This window comes from Gasterosteus aculeatus, chromosome 15 (assembly GCF_964276395.1).
Source record: "Gasterosteus aculeatus chromosome 15, fGasAcu3.hap1.1, whole genome shotgun sequence".
Taxonomy (NCBI): domain Eukaryota; kingdom Metazoa; phylum Chordata; class Actinopteri; order Perciformes; family Gasterosteidae; genus Gasterosteus; species Gasterosteus aculeatus.
The window spans coordinates 15,223,927-15,238,751 of NC_135703.1; the positions used below are offsets into that span (position 1 = coordinate 15,223,927).

Here is a 14,825-nt window from a genome sequence, read left to right on the forward strand (position 1 = left end):
TGGCCCCTGTAGAGATTGTATTTACTCTGTGCTGCCGTAAGCACCTTTCCTGACAGATTATATGAATTAAGGCCTTTTTATGGGACCTGGCCAGGAGCTGCATGTAGCACTGATTTGTATTAAGGGCAGCGCTGAGGTGAGTCAGCAGCAACTAGCCGGACAACAGTAACTGGACCACAGGAGAAAAACCCTTGGCTCATCATTCAGTAAACAAAGACGAGGCAGGAAGGAAACTCGATTGGCTTCTGTGTACTTTGTAGTGGACAGAACGGTAAGGTAACACTTCAGGCTCAGAGCAATGAGGGCAGAAAAAAGGACAGAAATACAATTGGTAATGTAATCAAAGGAAGGCAAAATAACTAGTGTATCTGTGAGATGTCACAAGAAGAGAAAACACAAAAGAGCCAGTTTGGTTCATAGGAATTCATCAATATTTTATCTTTTGTAGCTAAATGTTTTCACACAGAAACAATTTTTTTCTCCTTGTTTTTGTCATGACTACGTTGAGTCAAACACACAATTATATTGAATTGTCAGTTAGCAGAATGAAAGACGATGTTACATGATGTCACAGGTAGCGAAAGCAGGTCAAAGGCTCAGTTCACCAAAAACAAACATTGAACCATGTTTCATTGATATCTTTGAAATGTATTCTTGCAGCAATGCTGCATACAATGGAGATGAATGCTATTTGCTCTTGCAATTTCATATTTTTTTTTATCATACATTCTTTTTAATCATAAATATTTCCAAGTAGTGGGAAACTTTTCTGGATATGTGACACTAACCTCAAAGGGGAAAAATAAGTTATTTGAGTTAAATATTTAAATAAGTTTAGTAAGTTTAGGTAAGTTTAGAATTAGCTGCTCATTCCCAGTGGAATTCCCAGCTCTTTATTTAAAGTGATGCAAAAACGTTTCATGTTTCATGACAACCTCCATCCATCCACCCTTCCAATGTAACAGTGGGTAATAGTTAATACGACCCGTGTGTAAAGTTGTCATTCAAAGTCTAAAATGGGCTCAGGTTACCAACACAAACACATTACTTGACGCCTGTCAGGTTGGCTTTTGGTTTGATGTGTGATCCCGTGGCTCTTGCTTCATATACCAAGAGTCCAGCTACCGTGTAGCAGTCTGCGATCTGCAAAGATACCCTGTATTTCTGGTGTTCATCATAATGTCATTGTCTACATGTTGGTGATCCTGGGACAAAAGGCGACGAGGATTTGTTGACATTAAGGAAAATATGGAATGTCTATCAGATGAAATCCATTAGTGCTATATAGCATAGTCCTGCTCATGGATTAAAAAAATTGCCAACAAATGTTAAAACACCCACTGGTAATAAAATCAAGGTAATATATGTATGATGGTATTTTTGATGAACTGAACCTTGAGAACAGCCATGTGTTTTACAAGTAGTATCATGTAAAATCCCATCACAGTGAGCTAATTAACAAAGAGCAAGTTGGTACACCACAGTAAAGGACCTTCTCACTGTTTGCTTCACATGAAAACAAAAGTACTACTGCACGATTCCCCCCTTTACATTCTCACCCAGTTATTGTTCAAAAAAATTCCAATATACAGAACGTTACACCTAGGGATGAAAACAATTAGAGAAAAAGAAAAAATATATGAACACCCAACATCTTCAAAATATAGCAAAATTCCACAATATATTGATAAAGGCATCCACATTTACCAGGATGTATGTGCTCATCGTAGGCAGTAACCAGAATAGCCACTATTTCAAAGTATCTTACTGCAATGTACATCTCTGTATGAGGGTCAATGAAAACAAAAAAAAAGGTTCCTTTTGATGAATCACTTCAAATGATACATAAACCAACAAAGGTCCCGTTTCATGCAATCTGTTGTGGATTTCCAGAGAGTTTTAGCTGTTTGGCCCTTAAAAAGTTTCTCCCCTTTCTTCTGTTTTCTCAAATGAACGTCCTCTCTTGAGCAGCAACGAGGTTATGAAGCCATTGACTCATAATGCCGTTTGACCTGGCGAAATAATTGTTGTACCTTCTTGTTTGTGTTACCAAAAGAGATTTGGAGCGGTATAATACATTCTGCTATGGGCAAAAGTGAATAATTAAGTGGGCTTGATGGGTTTCAAAGTCTATTTCCGTCTGGCGACAGTAATATGGGTTGATAGCATCTAAAACCGTTTCCTGAGGCGAACACTTGGTTTACATCAATGGCATTTAAGCCTACAGGGACCACTGTCATCCGCATTGGCCGACGGGAAGCGTATCAAAGCCTTTGAAAAAATACATTTCCCTTACAGCAGGAATTAAACCTGAGCTGGGAACATTACTCAACTTGATTCGATGGAGACTGAATCATCCTTTGGCGCATTTTCAAACAAGGGAATACCTTCGTGTTTCCATGTGCATTTGGGTCTGTTTGTATTTCCACTCGTTTTCATATTTAAGTGACCTCACGTCATATTTAACATGAGGTAGAAATACAAGACCAGCTTCTGTGGTTGAGTGTCACTGAAACCTTGTCTATAAGAAGAATAATATTGGGAAAAAATATATTTGACTGAATGTGAAATGTATGTGAAGGTGTGATTTGTGTTTGTGTGTATTATAACTTGACCAAAGAGCTGTGCCTGCTGATGAATAACCTCAAATCATAAAATTTTTAAATTATAGAAAAAGAAGACTGATGAAGACTTTTCTATGTTTGCGCCTTTGGTCTTTCTCTCTACTGTTGCAGCGGTCCCATTTCATTACTGGGGGGTCTAAGACATTGTGATGCCCACCCAGTTCCCCACATTGGGGACATTGTCTTTGTTGAGTTCTTTTGACAAAGAATGATTCAATCCACTTTGAATTCCTCTCCACACAATCCAAGGTTTGGTGTTGATTTTAAGATGGACAATATTTCAAACACAGTCAGACACTGTCGGAGGTTTGAGATCATGACCTGGAATCTCTCAATTGTGTCTTTTTGTTACATAATCACTCAGACGGTATTCACTTGGGTGAACTTCATGCAATACCCAAACGCAGATTCCTTTTGGAACACCCTGCTTGTAAAACTCCTGTTCCCTCAGCTCCTGGTATAGATCGCTCAGCCATGAAGCATTCAAACTGTGCTTTCCATCACCCACTCAGAGCTCTCAAAAGGCTTTTCGTCCTCGCTGTCGTCGTACTGCAGCAGCATGCCGTTCACGGACAGACTGCGTTTAGTCCAGATGTTGCTGATCCTGCGAGGGTAGCTGCTGCGACACTGCACGGCCCCCACATGACCCATGTCAAACGAGTGACTCCTCTTGGGCATAACTTCCTGCGGCATCCCTAATAGACGTCCCAGCATGGTGGTGGACTCCGCTCTCCCGAGCAGGGGTTCTTTATCTGACGGGGGTACCACAGCCACCGTCATCACAGCATTGGTAGTGTTGGGGGTGCCAAAAGTCCCGTGGTGCTCCCCCCCTACCCCTCGGAGCTCCAATGAGGTGAAGGCCCCTAAAAGGTGGTCCAGGTTTGGCTGTGCTTTAGCGGTGTGCCTGTGCCTCCTGAATTTGCTCCTGGGCAGGGTGCTGCATTCGCTGCCCTGCATACTTTGGCGATCGACAGCCCTCCTTCCTGTTTGGCTTTCTAATGAGTTAGAGGAGGATGAGGACGAGGACAAACTGCTCTGAAGGGATCCACACCTGAATTCTACCATTTCCTCATGCATAACCACCACTGTGGACTTCACCTGAGGTGGCGCACCGTTGAACCTGCTCAATCCTCCGTTTGTTTGTGAGTATGTGTTGCTCAAAGCGGGTATTTTATTAGTCTGTATGCCACTGGTCACCTTGTACCGCACCATGAGGATGATGATGAACACCAGCAGCGTGGCCACAATGATGCCACCGATGACGAGGATCATGGTGCCACCCAGGAAGCCACTGTGGAGCGACTGGCACTGCGGATAGTCTTCCCTGGTAATGAACTGGACACAGCCGACAATGTTGGTGGCAGTCAGGGTGGTGGCGGTGTCATGCCAGATGGCCAAGACACACAGGTCATACTGCATCCCTGGGACAAGACTCGTCACTACGAAGGCTGTGTTAGTCACGGGAATCATCCTGACAAGATACAGAAAGAATGACAGATACAGCATTAGAAATATAGACCTCTTGCGATGGGAGTTCTGGACAAAGTTAGGATGCTTTTACGGGCCTACTTTTAGTCTGCTTTGATCAAACTCTAGTGTGGTGAAACTGCTGGTGCAGTTTGTTTGGGAAGTTGTGATGTAGTAATAGTAATCCAATTACGACCAATAAAGCTGGGAGACAACTATTAACTCTCTTTTTTTCGGTCTAAAATAACTCATAACAGATAAAAATATCTCTAGAGAAAAGGTCTGTGTGGCTCTTTGCCAGTTTCTGTTCCAACAAATGTACCGTGTGACAAAACCAGCGCCACTATAGGTAACAAAAACGCTCATTCACATTCATTTGTCTTGCATGTTAAGCTTTTATATGATAAATAGTTTTGAAATATTTTACAGGGTGGGTGGCATTACCGAAGGGGTACTTGAGCTAAATTGAGGGTATATCTGAGATAAAAGGTGTATGTACCCTTTAGCCAAAAATTGTTACTCCATGTTACTTGCTGGAGTGGAACAGAAAAATAGTGTCTTTAAGAGCATCTTCTACCCGGAGTCTATCCATAATGCTCTGAAATGCGGTGGGGTTGCGCTCAGTTATTGCCCCTTAATTGCCTTTTTTCTTGGCCGCCAAGACACTGCGTTGGCTCACATGAGAAAACTCATGCAATAATTGTCCTCCCCACGTGGCTCAGATTTTTAATCATGCCATTGGTGGAGTGCGAGCAGTGCCCGGGGAGACAGCAAACTAGGAGTGCAGTATGTGTGCACGTGGGAGCGATGAAGCAATGGTAATATTAATTCAAAGACGGTAGTTAGTACTTCTCTGTGCACGCTATCGTTCCCTTCAGGCTCATAATTTGTCTCATCTCACATGCAACAGGGACTCCACAGCCATCATTATATGTAGCACATACATTTGTTACAAAATGCTGTTAAGAGACAAATCACATAAGGGCAATTCAGTTAATAATTTAATAAGTTTGAAGTAATGATTCTTGAATTACAACAACATCACATTATGAGTTAAAGTATTATGAGTTACCCGATGTTGAGAAAAGAAAAAGGTGCTGAAACGTAACGTTTTTTTTCGGGGGGATATTAATGTGACACAGCAAGCTTTGTGCAAGTAAAATAATCAGTTAAACAGCTTTATTGTTGATTGCATTCACAGTGTTGGAACAAAGCAATATCTGTCCTCAATATCACATCTAATCTAATACTCCCAGACATAACCAGACTCATTCTGTCAATTGTCTTTCATTGAACCACTCGTGCTGGAATGGTACAGGTATAGTCTAGGTGTTTGAATGAGGAGTTGCTGAAGGGATTTGCCAGAAACTGTCATTGGTGTAAAAAGTTGTGTTATTTCCCTTTAAGCATGCTAAGGCTCTAGTTACTTAGAAATGCATCTACTTGATTGCAAAGCCTTTTGGCTTTTTCAACTTACAGATTGATTTAATGCTAAACGCGTAGGCTGTTTTCATGGTTCCAGCTCAATTATCTTGGTCAAATGCAACTACTCTCTGTCTCATTTGACGTAGGAAATTGATTTCACAGACCTCAAAGATCTCCAGCTACAGTCTCCAAGATTATACTTGAACTTGAGCAGTTTAGGAAGGATCCATTAAAATAAGTGTCTATAATCCTTTTTCTTTTTGGATTTTTACTTAATGGCTCAGGGCAAGGATTTCACTTTGATGAATGTGCACTTGGTGTTCATTGTTCTGGTCAACGCGAATGTCAATTTTAAGAAGAAAAATCTCAAGAAAAAGGAATGTTGATCTCCAAGTAAACAATTAGGGAATTGACTAAAGAAGCTGAGCAGCCAGAGTTCTGAAGTGAAATATCACTACAGGTTTGATTCAACACGATTACCAGAAAAGGTTTCATCTCATACTTGGAAGAATCAAGTTCATTCTTACCTGTAAATGAGGACTTCATCCTCTGAACAATTGTACTGAAGCTGATACATTTTGACCGTAGGAGCTGATTTGCTAACAGTCCACTTGACCAAAGCAGAGACGGCAGTCACTTCAGATACAGACACCACCTTCTCTGGTAGAGGCTTGGGCTCCCCTTTACTAATTTTGGTAGAGCTAGTTATATCCGAAAGCCCCGACTTGGACTGCGTGGTACGATTTGTACCATTACTCAGATGGGGGAGTTGAATGATTGACAGCTCTATGGAGGCCGTAGATTCCCCGGCAGCATTGGCAGCTATGCAAGTAAAGGTCCCGTAATCCTTGGATGTTGTGATTGTGATATCCAAGGTGCCATTTTCATATACCGTTGCTCTGGAGGAGTTGCTGATCAAACGGTCATCTGGTGCCGCCCAATGCACCGTCGGCATCGGATCTCCAACTGCTTTGCAGCGCAGGCTTGCAGTTTGGCCTTCCAGCACGAGTAACTTGTGGGTATGCTGAGTGATCAAGGGGGGCTCGCAAATAAACTCTGGCTCAGGGACAAACCAAAAGTAGCGCCCTTTTAGACTGGCGGGAGATGCGCAGGTTTCCATATCATCCTCACGCTCCAGCCTTCGAAGCCAAAGCACTTCACAGTTGCAGTGTAATGGATTTCCACCAAAGCTTAGAGAGAGAGGAGGTGCAAAAGGAGTGCCCACCACCGCATTGGTCTGGGAGCGCGCAAAGATCGGGTCTGGAGGGAGTTTCTGGAGACGGTTGGACGTGAGGTCCAAGCGGGCCAGTTTATCCAGATCAGTAAAAGTCCCCTCGGAAATGAAGGAGATGAGGTTATGATCCAGACTCATCTGATGGAGGTTGACCATCTTGCGGATGGCTTCCCAAGGCACACTGCGCAAGTTGTTATAGGACAAATCCAGATCCTCTAACGTCCCTAACAAGTCGTCAAAGGCTGTGTTAGAGATCTGACTCAGCTGATTGTTGTTGAGGATTAGGTGCTGCAGGTTAACCAGCCCTCGGAGGTCATCCGGTCCCAGCTGAGTTAACCGGTTACTGTCAAGATGCAGTGATCTCAGGGTCTCCAAGTCTAGGAAAGAGAAAGGCTGAATGGCGCTGATGGTGTTCCTAGACAAAGTAAGATCAACGAGACCGGACATGTTGGCAAAGTCTTGGGTTGTGACTTTGAGGATGAAGTTGCCACCCAGTCTGAGCTCCACAGTTCGCCGGTCGATGTCCAGTGGGACAAAGAGCAGCCCTTTGGAGGGGCACAAAGTCCCCAAAGACTCAGAAAGGTTCTGGCAGACACAGTATTTGGGACATGCATGGACCATCACAACTGCGGTTCCCAGAAGCAGGAGACTGATGACCACTTTGTCCATGTTAGTTCATACGAAGGGGACCTGCAGAAACAAAACACAACAAGGATCGTATTAGAGATGACAAACTCTAATTTTGGTTCCCTATGTCTGACAAAATTCTGTTGCACAAGACGAAGGGATAACTTAGTGCCACTTAGATATCAACCCTGGGCTTCAGGTTTTTGATCAAACTTTCATTGTTATGTAAGGATGATATGTGACCATCCAGGAATAGTGTGTGTGCGTGCGTGTGTCTGTGGAAGACAGATAAAATCCCAATGTGGTAGTTGGACGGTGTTGGCTTGATGAGATGGTCTGATTATCATCCTTGAGGATTTTTTCACATTAATATTCTCCATCTTAACATTCACATGCATGCATTTTGCAATGCAAAGAAGGTGTGAGAATTCACACAAGGATCCTCGAATGAAGCCCGGCATTAGACACCTAAGAAGCTATTTTTATTCATGCACATATTTATAAACCGTCATTACAGACACAATCTGCTGCCTGTCATCCATTGGAAACTAGATGAAGGGGGGCACATGCAGTAAGCAATGTATGTTGAAAAGATGCATCATCTTGGCAATCAAAGTGTAAAAACAGAGTAGGATTATAGTTCTGATCCGTCGGTTTACTGTCCCTGTTTTTTTCTTTCGGTTTTGTTTCCTTCCGTCTTTTTTGAGTTGCAGGTAATGAGACTCGTCACACTTGACTGACTTAATCGGCACGCTTCTTGTCTTCACCTCACACCTGGCTGACTCCTCCACATTGATGCTACACTTGGCTTCATCCAACGAGCTTTTAAATCCCCCTGTATCATTAATTCATGAAAAACTCAATGCCTAAAAATCAATTTCAATCTTTTTTTCTTATTATTTAATAGAATATCAGTCTTCTAGTCTGCGTGGTTCTGAATAGATGCAAAGGGAGTAAGTACACATCTGGGCCATCGTTCAAAATGATTCATAAGTGTGAGAGATGCTGGTGGCAGCCCAAGGACCATACAACCTGGGAATAGCCCTTCACCTGTACACTCCACTTTGCAATAAATCGTAATTAAAAGAGGGTATATGAATAAATAACACCTCTCCGCCTCTCCTTTTCAACAACAGTTCGTGATTGCGTCTTGAAGTGCAACTGCATCTGGACTGCGTGTGGCACAGATTTAATTAGAACAAAACGACAAGCAGGAAGATTATAAAACAAATAGTTGTTGAGGAATAAACAAAAAAAATGGAGCCACTGCAGAAAAACAATGTAACTCTCACACAGAAAGTGCAAAAAACAAACAATTATTGGCAAGTATTCTTTTTGAAGACAGAAACAATGTTAATCTTCCTTTTTACATTCATACCACTAAAATACAGTTGGCTGCTACATTCTGAGCAGCCTATCATATTGAAATCGAATCAACACTAGAAAACGGTGAGTTTATGGAAAAGTTTATTTTCCTCTAACCAGATAATTGCAGACTGAAATCATATTGTTTGGTGAATATGGAGCTAATCCCCATACGGCCTCACAGTGAGAGGTGTCAATGTAGACAGACTGTATTTGTATAGACATCTATAAACAGCAACTGAAAAGCCCTGCAGACCCATGGAAGCTGCCTTTCTCATGCTCTCTTCTGATCTTTCTCGCATGATGAAAAGGGACAATTATGGTGCGTGAGTGTTTTCATAGAAAATAGGTAGAAAATATATAAATTAAACCACTGAGGATGCTTAACGTCACAACTCATAGGCTTTACAGAGTCTTAATCGCCATCTACGATTTAAAGCATGGGAGAAAGACAATGACATTCAGAACTGTGAAATTCTTTATTAACCTGTTTGACTAGTTGGAACCTGTGAGATGCATGTAGTGGTAAAATATATTATAACATTGTTTTGTGCTAAAGCCGTGTCTCAAGTGTCCTGTATTTGACCCTGATGTGCAAAGAGAAGCATGATACAAAATGTTGCTTTGCAGCTGTGTCCTGAGAAGGGAGGGCGGTTAACTCGATCTCATAGACGCTTCAAAACAAAGGAATTCTGTTCATGGCCTTGGTTCATATCTCATTCGGAACTTTCGTTCCGGATCCACGTTTTTACTTTATGTCAATTAATTATGATTTGCACCGGCCACTGAGGAGGATCTTGCTGTGTGTGTGTGCTACCCTCAGCTTCACCTGGGTTCTTATCTCAACTTGCTTTGTAGCTTCTCGTAACTGGCACGGAGAATGGCCTTCACATGTGTATAAAAAATCAGCGTTGTTACTGCTCGGGGACGTCATTACACCGAGCGCTGAGATACGTGCTGGTGTGTTGGACCTCCTGCTTGCAAGCAATAGTTAGAGCCAGATATCTGCGGAAAATTGCTCATGTAATCTTTTTCTCTTCTAAATAAATGTTAACTTTTTGACTTTAATTGATCAACGTGCTGCGATTCTTCTCATCAACCAACTCGGGGGGATTGGAGATCCTGACAAACCACTGGGGCTTCCGGGATGGCTGTGCATGCCTCCATCTCCTCTGTGGTAAAAACTGGAAGGCTACTTTTTATTACATTTGTGGCATTTGAATTTCTAAGTAGGGCTACTACTTGTGCAGTTTGTTTGTAGAATGCAGTCTATACTAACTGTCAAAACGCTTCGCTAACGTTCTCACAGCAAATGTCCAAGCAGCATTCCTAACTAGAAAAAACTTTCATTTCTCCACATGTTGAAGCAGCGTGCATGGGACGTCACGTCTAAAGGGTTCAGTTTCTTTAAAAAATATATTTATCACCTTTCTGAAACCCAAAAAGCATAAAGAAACAAGATTTAAAATGTTAAGCCATGAATGGATTTACCCCCATATGAACAGGGTAAATATTTAATTAATATAGATCACCATGGATTATACGTCAAGACAATTGTTTCCTTCAAATTTTCCCACATGCAGTTTTTAGATATTTGACAAAAGAATGCTTATTTACATTCAATTCCAGAAAGGAAATTTGTAGATTAGTAAAAAACACCTGACCTCGGGTTTATTTTACTAATGAATGAATTGAATGAATGAATTTTATTTATTCACACAATACCACTTGAAACATAATACAGCTGGGGAGGTACAAGATTAATTGGGTAAAGGTGAATGTGTCCCCCAAAGAAGCTGAAGAAAAGCTTATGGGTGGGGGCCCATGAAGAAAATAAATATTTTTTTTCAAATTGTGGATAGCTCTTTTAAGATTCATAAAACAATCTGGCCATCTGTCAATGTTCAATAGTTCGGCAGTAAGTCGGAGACTATACCATTAATTATACCGTTAATTGGGGCTTTGCGCATATGCAGTGTTCCTGAACTCAGTTTCTCATGTTCGACTGTCCGTTGGTGGAGAGCACGAGTCCGAACAGATTTAATTGATGTAGGATGAATACAGAATTCACACAGTCACATTGTCACGGTTACTGGTACCGGTGCACGAATGCGAATGCGACGGGCTTAAATAGTGAGTGGCTGATGAGGGGGATGTGCTTCAGGTGAGGGAAAGGAGAACCAGCACTGCATGAAAAGTGGGATTTTTGGCAGTATGCGGCACTGTAAATTGGCGTGGAATTTCAGGTTTGCGGCTGTTCACCGCAATTTGCGGGCAATTCCGAAAACTGCCGTAAATTGTCAGAAATTGATGTGGGCCTCCCTTGGCAGTTGTCCCCCCTCCTCCTAATTGTAGGGGAGGCTTTGACATGTAAATGAAAATGCTGTGAGCTATACAAATGCAAATCAGGGTCGCAGAGGGAGTTTTAGCCCAGGTGACATTTTTTTAAAAGGTAAGAAAATCTCTGGTACAAATAGATCAGGCTCAGTAGCATAATTATAGACTCTTACATTTGAGCTTGAATTGATTTATTTAATTCAAATATGCTAGATTACTGTGTACACCATTAGCAATGGCAAATGTTATGTAAAAGAGATAAACACAAAATAACTTCTTTAAAAAATTTGTTTTAATCAAGGTAAAATGAGCATTCCATGCAAACAACATTTGAATCAGCATGAGGGGTCTGCAGAGATCACAGTCTCCTAGAGCTCAACTACAGTGCATAGTGGCAGGACTACAGTGACCTTTTCTTTGGTCTTACTTAAATGCACAGAGGATATATTAACCACACATCTTCTAGCAATGCGCTCAACTGGCAGGAGCTTCAGGTTCAGCCGGAACACTCATTGCGGGCGGAAGCTGCGAAGGATTCAGCGCGGAGTCGAGCGAGAAGAAAGAGGGTCAGAGTTTATTTGCTGACTTTTTTCAGGTGCATTGATAGATGTGTTGTGTCCGTACGCATCGCACAGTACTGATTCATTGTTGTTTTTACAGCTGCTGGAATCGAGACAAAGTGTGCTGGCTGATGACGAGGTGGAACTCTGGAAATCCGCCACCGTAGAGCTCACGTCGGACGGAGAGGATGGCGTGGTTGGCGGGGTCTCGGGGTGGATTGTACGGTCGCCACACACACTAGGCGCCTGCACAACAGACCTGCCTCGGAAAACACGGCGCCAGTGACGGTCTACAACCCGAGGAGGCAAACGGACAGTTTACTGAGCTGTAGTTTTTTAAACCGCCTTTACCCAAGTGTGGGCAGATCCTCACTTTGTATGTAGTTGTTGTTTGTGTGTTGTTAATAAAGCTCTTTCTTTGCATAAACATGTGGCAAATATTTATTTTCTCTATAAATTCATTGATGTCCAACTGTGACAATTTGTGGCACAGACAAACGCGACGTGCGCGGGTTGCAAATTGTCGGAAATTAGGGAGATTTCCGGGCGTTTACGGGGACGAAAATCTCACTTTTCATGCAGTGCAGGTGAGGGTAATGAGCTGATGATGTGGGAGGATCTGAAATGACAGGGGAGTTAGATAACATGCAGTGAAGATTAAATTAAACATGCACTGAAGATGAAAATAAACTATGATGTGGTCTATTGTGTGACACACATGGAGACACTCCAGATTACCCTGATCAATTTTTCCATTTCCTGACAGGGAACATTTATTAATGGAATTGATTTCCCGTCAGAAGGAAAAGAACAGACATCTGCTAGTGGCTCTTGATCAATATCCATTGACTAGCGTGTCAGCTGGTCGACCACTTACATGGAGGAAACATGTGGAGTTTATAGAACAGAAGTGCAGGAAGGTGCTGAATCTGATGAGGGCTGTTGCAGGTGTAGACTGGGGGGCAGATAGGAGGACACTGTTGTGTATGTATCAGGCACTGGTTAGATCCACGATAGACTATGGGTGTTTTATTTATGGAGCTGCGGCCAAGTCGGTGATGCAGCGATTGGACAGGGTGCAATCACGAGCACTGAGGCTGTGTGTGGGGGCTATCAGGACCACTCCGGTAGTGGTGTTGCAGGTGGATACAGGGGAATTGCCACTGAGCTTGAGGAGGGACAAGTTGGCGCTGGCGTATTGGGGCAGGCTGAAGGGGTGTGCTGAAAGCCACACGGCGGTTGTGGCAACTAGGGAGTGTTGGGAGAGGGACAAGAGTAGTTTGAGGATGTATGGGTGGACAATTGGGCAGAAAGTGATAGAGTATGGCTTGGAGGGGATAGAGATAGGGCCAGCGATTGCATTGGGGCCCATCCCTCCGTGGATGTTCCCGATGCCAAGAGTGGATGTAGGCATGATGGAGGAGAGGAGGGAGTGGGGCAAGAGGGACGTGAGTGTGTGTGTGGAGAAGTATGTCTGTAAACGGTTTTATGGTTTTGTAAGGGTGTACACTGATGGATCTAAGGTAGTGAATGGTGGTAGAGTGGGTGCAGGAGTGCATGTTCCTGAGTTCAGTGTAAGTATCTGTCAAAGAGTCACTGATAATGTGTCGGTGTATACAGCAGAGATGGTGGCTACGATCATTGGGTTGAGATGGTTGGAGGATGTGACACCATGTAGAGTGCTGATATGTTCAGACTCAGCAGCAGTGTTAAGCAGTGTTATGGATGGTAGGTCTGACAGGGAAGACCTATTGGGAGAATTGATGTTGCTGGGGTTGGAGAGATAGGGAGTAGAGGTGAGGTTCTGCTGGGTTCCTGCGCATGCTGGAGTGGAGGGTAATGAGGTGGCTGACATGGTGGCAAAGAGTGCTGTAAGGAGGACTGAGTTGGATGTAAGGGTGTCGTTAGGGCGCAGGGAGGTTAAGTCGTTGATACGGGAAGCAAGGATTGCGGAGTGGGAGAGACAGTGGGGTGAAGGTGGTAAAGGGAGGCACTTCCGGGGTATAAATAGGTCAGTGAAGGAGGTTGGGGGAATGATGGGGTGCAGGAGGGAAGAGGTAGTGTGGAGTAGGTTAAGGTATGGGCACACAGGGTTGAATGGCACGCTGAGAGTGGTGGCAAAACATGACACAGGTTTGTGTGATAGATGTGAGGTGGTGGAAACAGTTGAGCATGTACTGTTTGTCTGTGGGAGGTATGATAAGGAGAGGGTGGTGTTGTATGGTAGTGTCAGGGAGACAAAGCGTGGCTGGGACTTAGGTGGGGTGCTTGGGGGTGGAAAAGGGAAGGAGGCAGTAATGAAGGCAGTATTTCTTTTTCTTAGGAACACGGTGCTGTACAGCAGGGTATAGAAGGGAGGCCGTGACCGGCCTCACACTCCAGTGCAGTAGGTGGCGGTATATGCACCTTTAAGTTGGTGCGATCTGCCAGTAAACGAAAAAGAAGAAGAAGAAAGAAGCTGGTCGACCAGATTCCACATGATCCCAACCAATGTGAAGAATCCCGTTGACGTTGATTCCAGAAAGGCTCTAGTTTCTGATGTTAGCACAGGCCTTGGTCGAAGGCAGGTGAACAGAAGCTACAAAAAAGGCAGATTGCAATTTGCAGGAATGCAAACTGAGAAAGATAATTTAGCTTTTTTTAAATGTTATTCCCATTTTTATTCACCAAGAGGACAGAACTTGTCTTTTGGACTAAAAATACTTTCAAAAGTGACTTCCAATACCGGGTCAAATGTTTCTTATAAATATGAACAACTGCAACAGGGAAACAAACTTGGCTTCTTGGCTGTGATATCAGTAACCTTGATATCTACAACAGAACCACTGAAATACTGCCATTACCCATAAATCGTAAACGGTGGTTACAAACAACTGTTTTCTAGCTGCCTCAAGTGTTGATGCTAAGCTAACTTTCTCCAGGCCGTGACTTCATATTTACCTGCTAGACTTGAGAGAATACTGGTCTTGTAATCTTCTCAGTTGTTCAAATGATACATGTTAGTTATTAATCATTATCTTGTGTGTATTTTTCTATTGTAAGAAGTAAGATATTTTTAAAGATTCTACAAACAGCGGGTAACATGACTACAGCATTCTTCAAAAACCATGAGAACAATGGGTGCCTGACCTCAACCAGTTTGTAGTTTCACAGTCTATTTCTGACCATGAGTTGTAAAGCCTTTAT

At 42.9% G+C, this 14,825-nt stretch overlaps 1 protein-coding gene and 1 long non-coding RNA gene across 2 annotated transcripts in view; one reads left to right on the top strand and one right to left on the bottom strand.

Moving 5' to 3' along the window:
- Nucleotides 1-408: 408 nt before the first annotated feature.
- The window catches only part of LOC120833149 (leucine-rich repeat and fibronectin type-III domain-containing protein 2), an 87,176-nt gene continuing 72,759 nt past the window's right edge, over nucleotides 409-14,825 (bottom strand). Inside the window, exons 4-5 of the mRNA XM_078089069.1 lie at nucleotides 6,044-7,440; nucleotides 409-4,095 (exon numbers count right to left, since the gene is read on the bottom strand). Of these exons, the coding sequence (XP_077945195.1) occupies nucleotides 3,108-4,095; nucleotides 6,044-7,419 (2,364 nt within the window). The 5' untranslated portion in view covers nucleotides 7,420-7,440 and the 3' untranslated portion in view covers nucleotides 409-3,107. The remainder of the gene's footprint in view (nucleotides 4,096-6,043; nucleotides 7,441-14,825) is intronic.
- LOC144388406 (uncharacterized) lies at nucleotides 9,666-12,066 on the top strand. The gene is made up of 2 exons (XR_013452773.1): nucleotides 9,666-11,645; nucleotides 11,740-12,066. It is a non-coding gene; the product is annotated as an uncharacterized LOC144388406 (long non-coding RNA).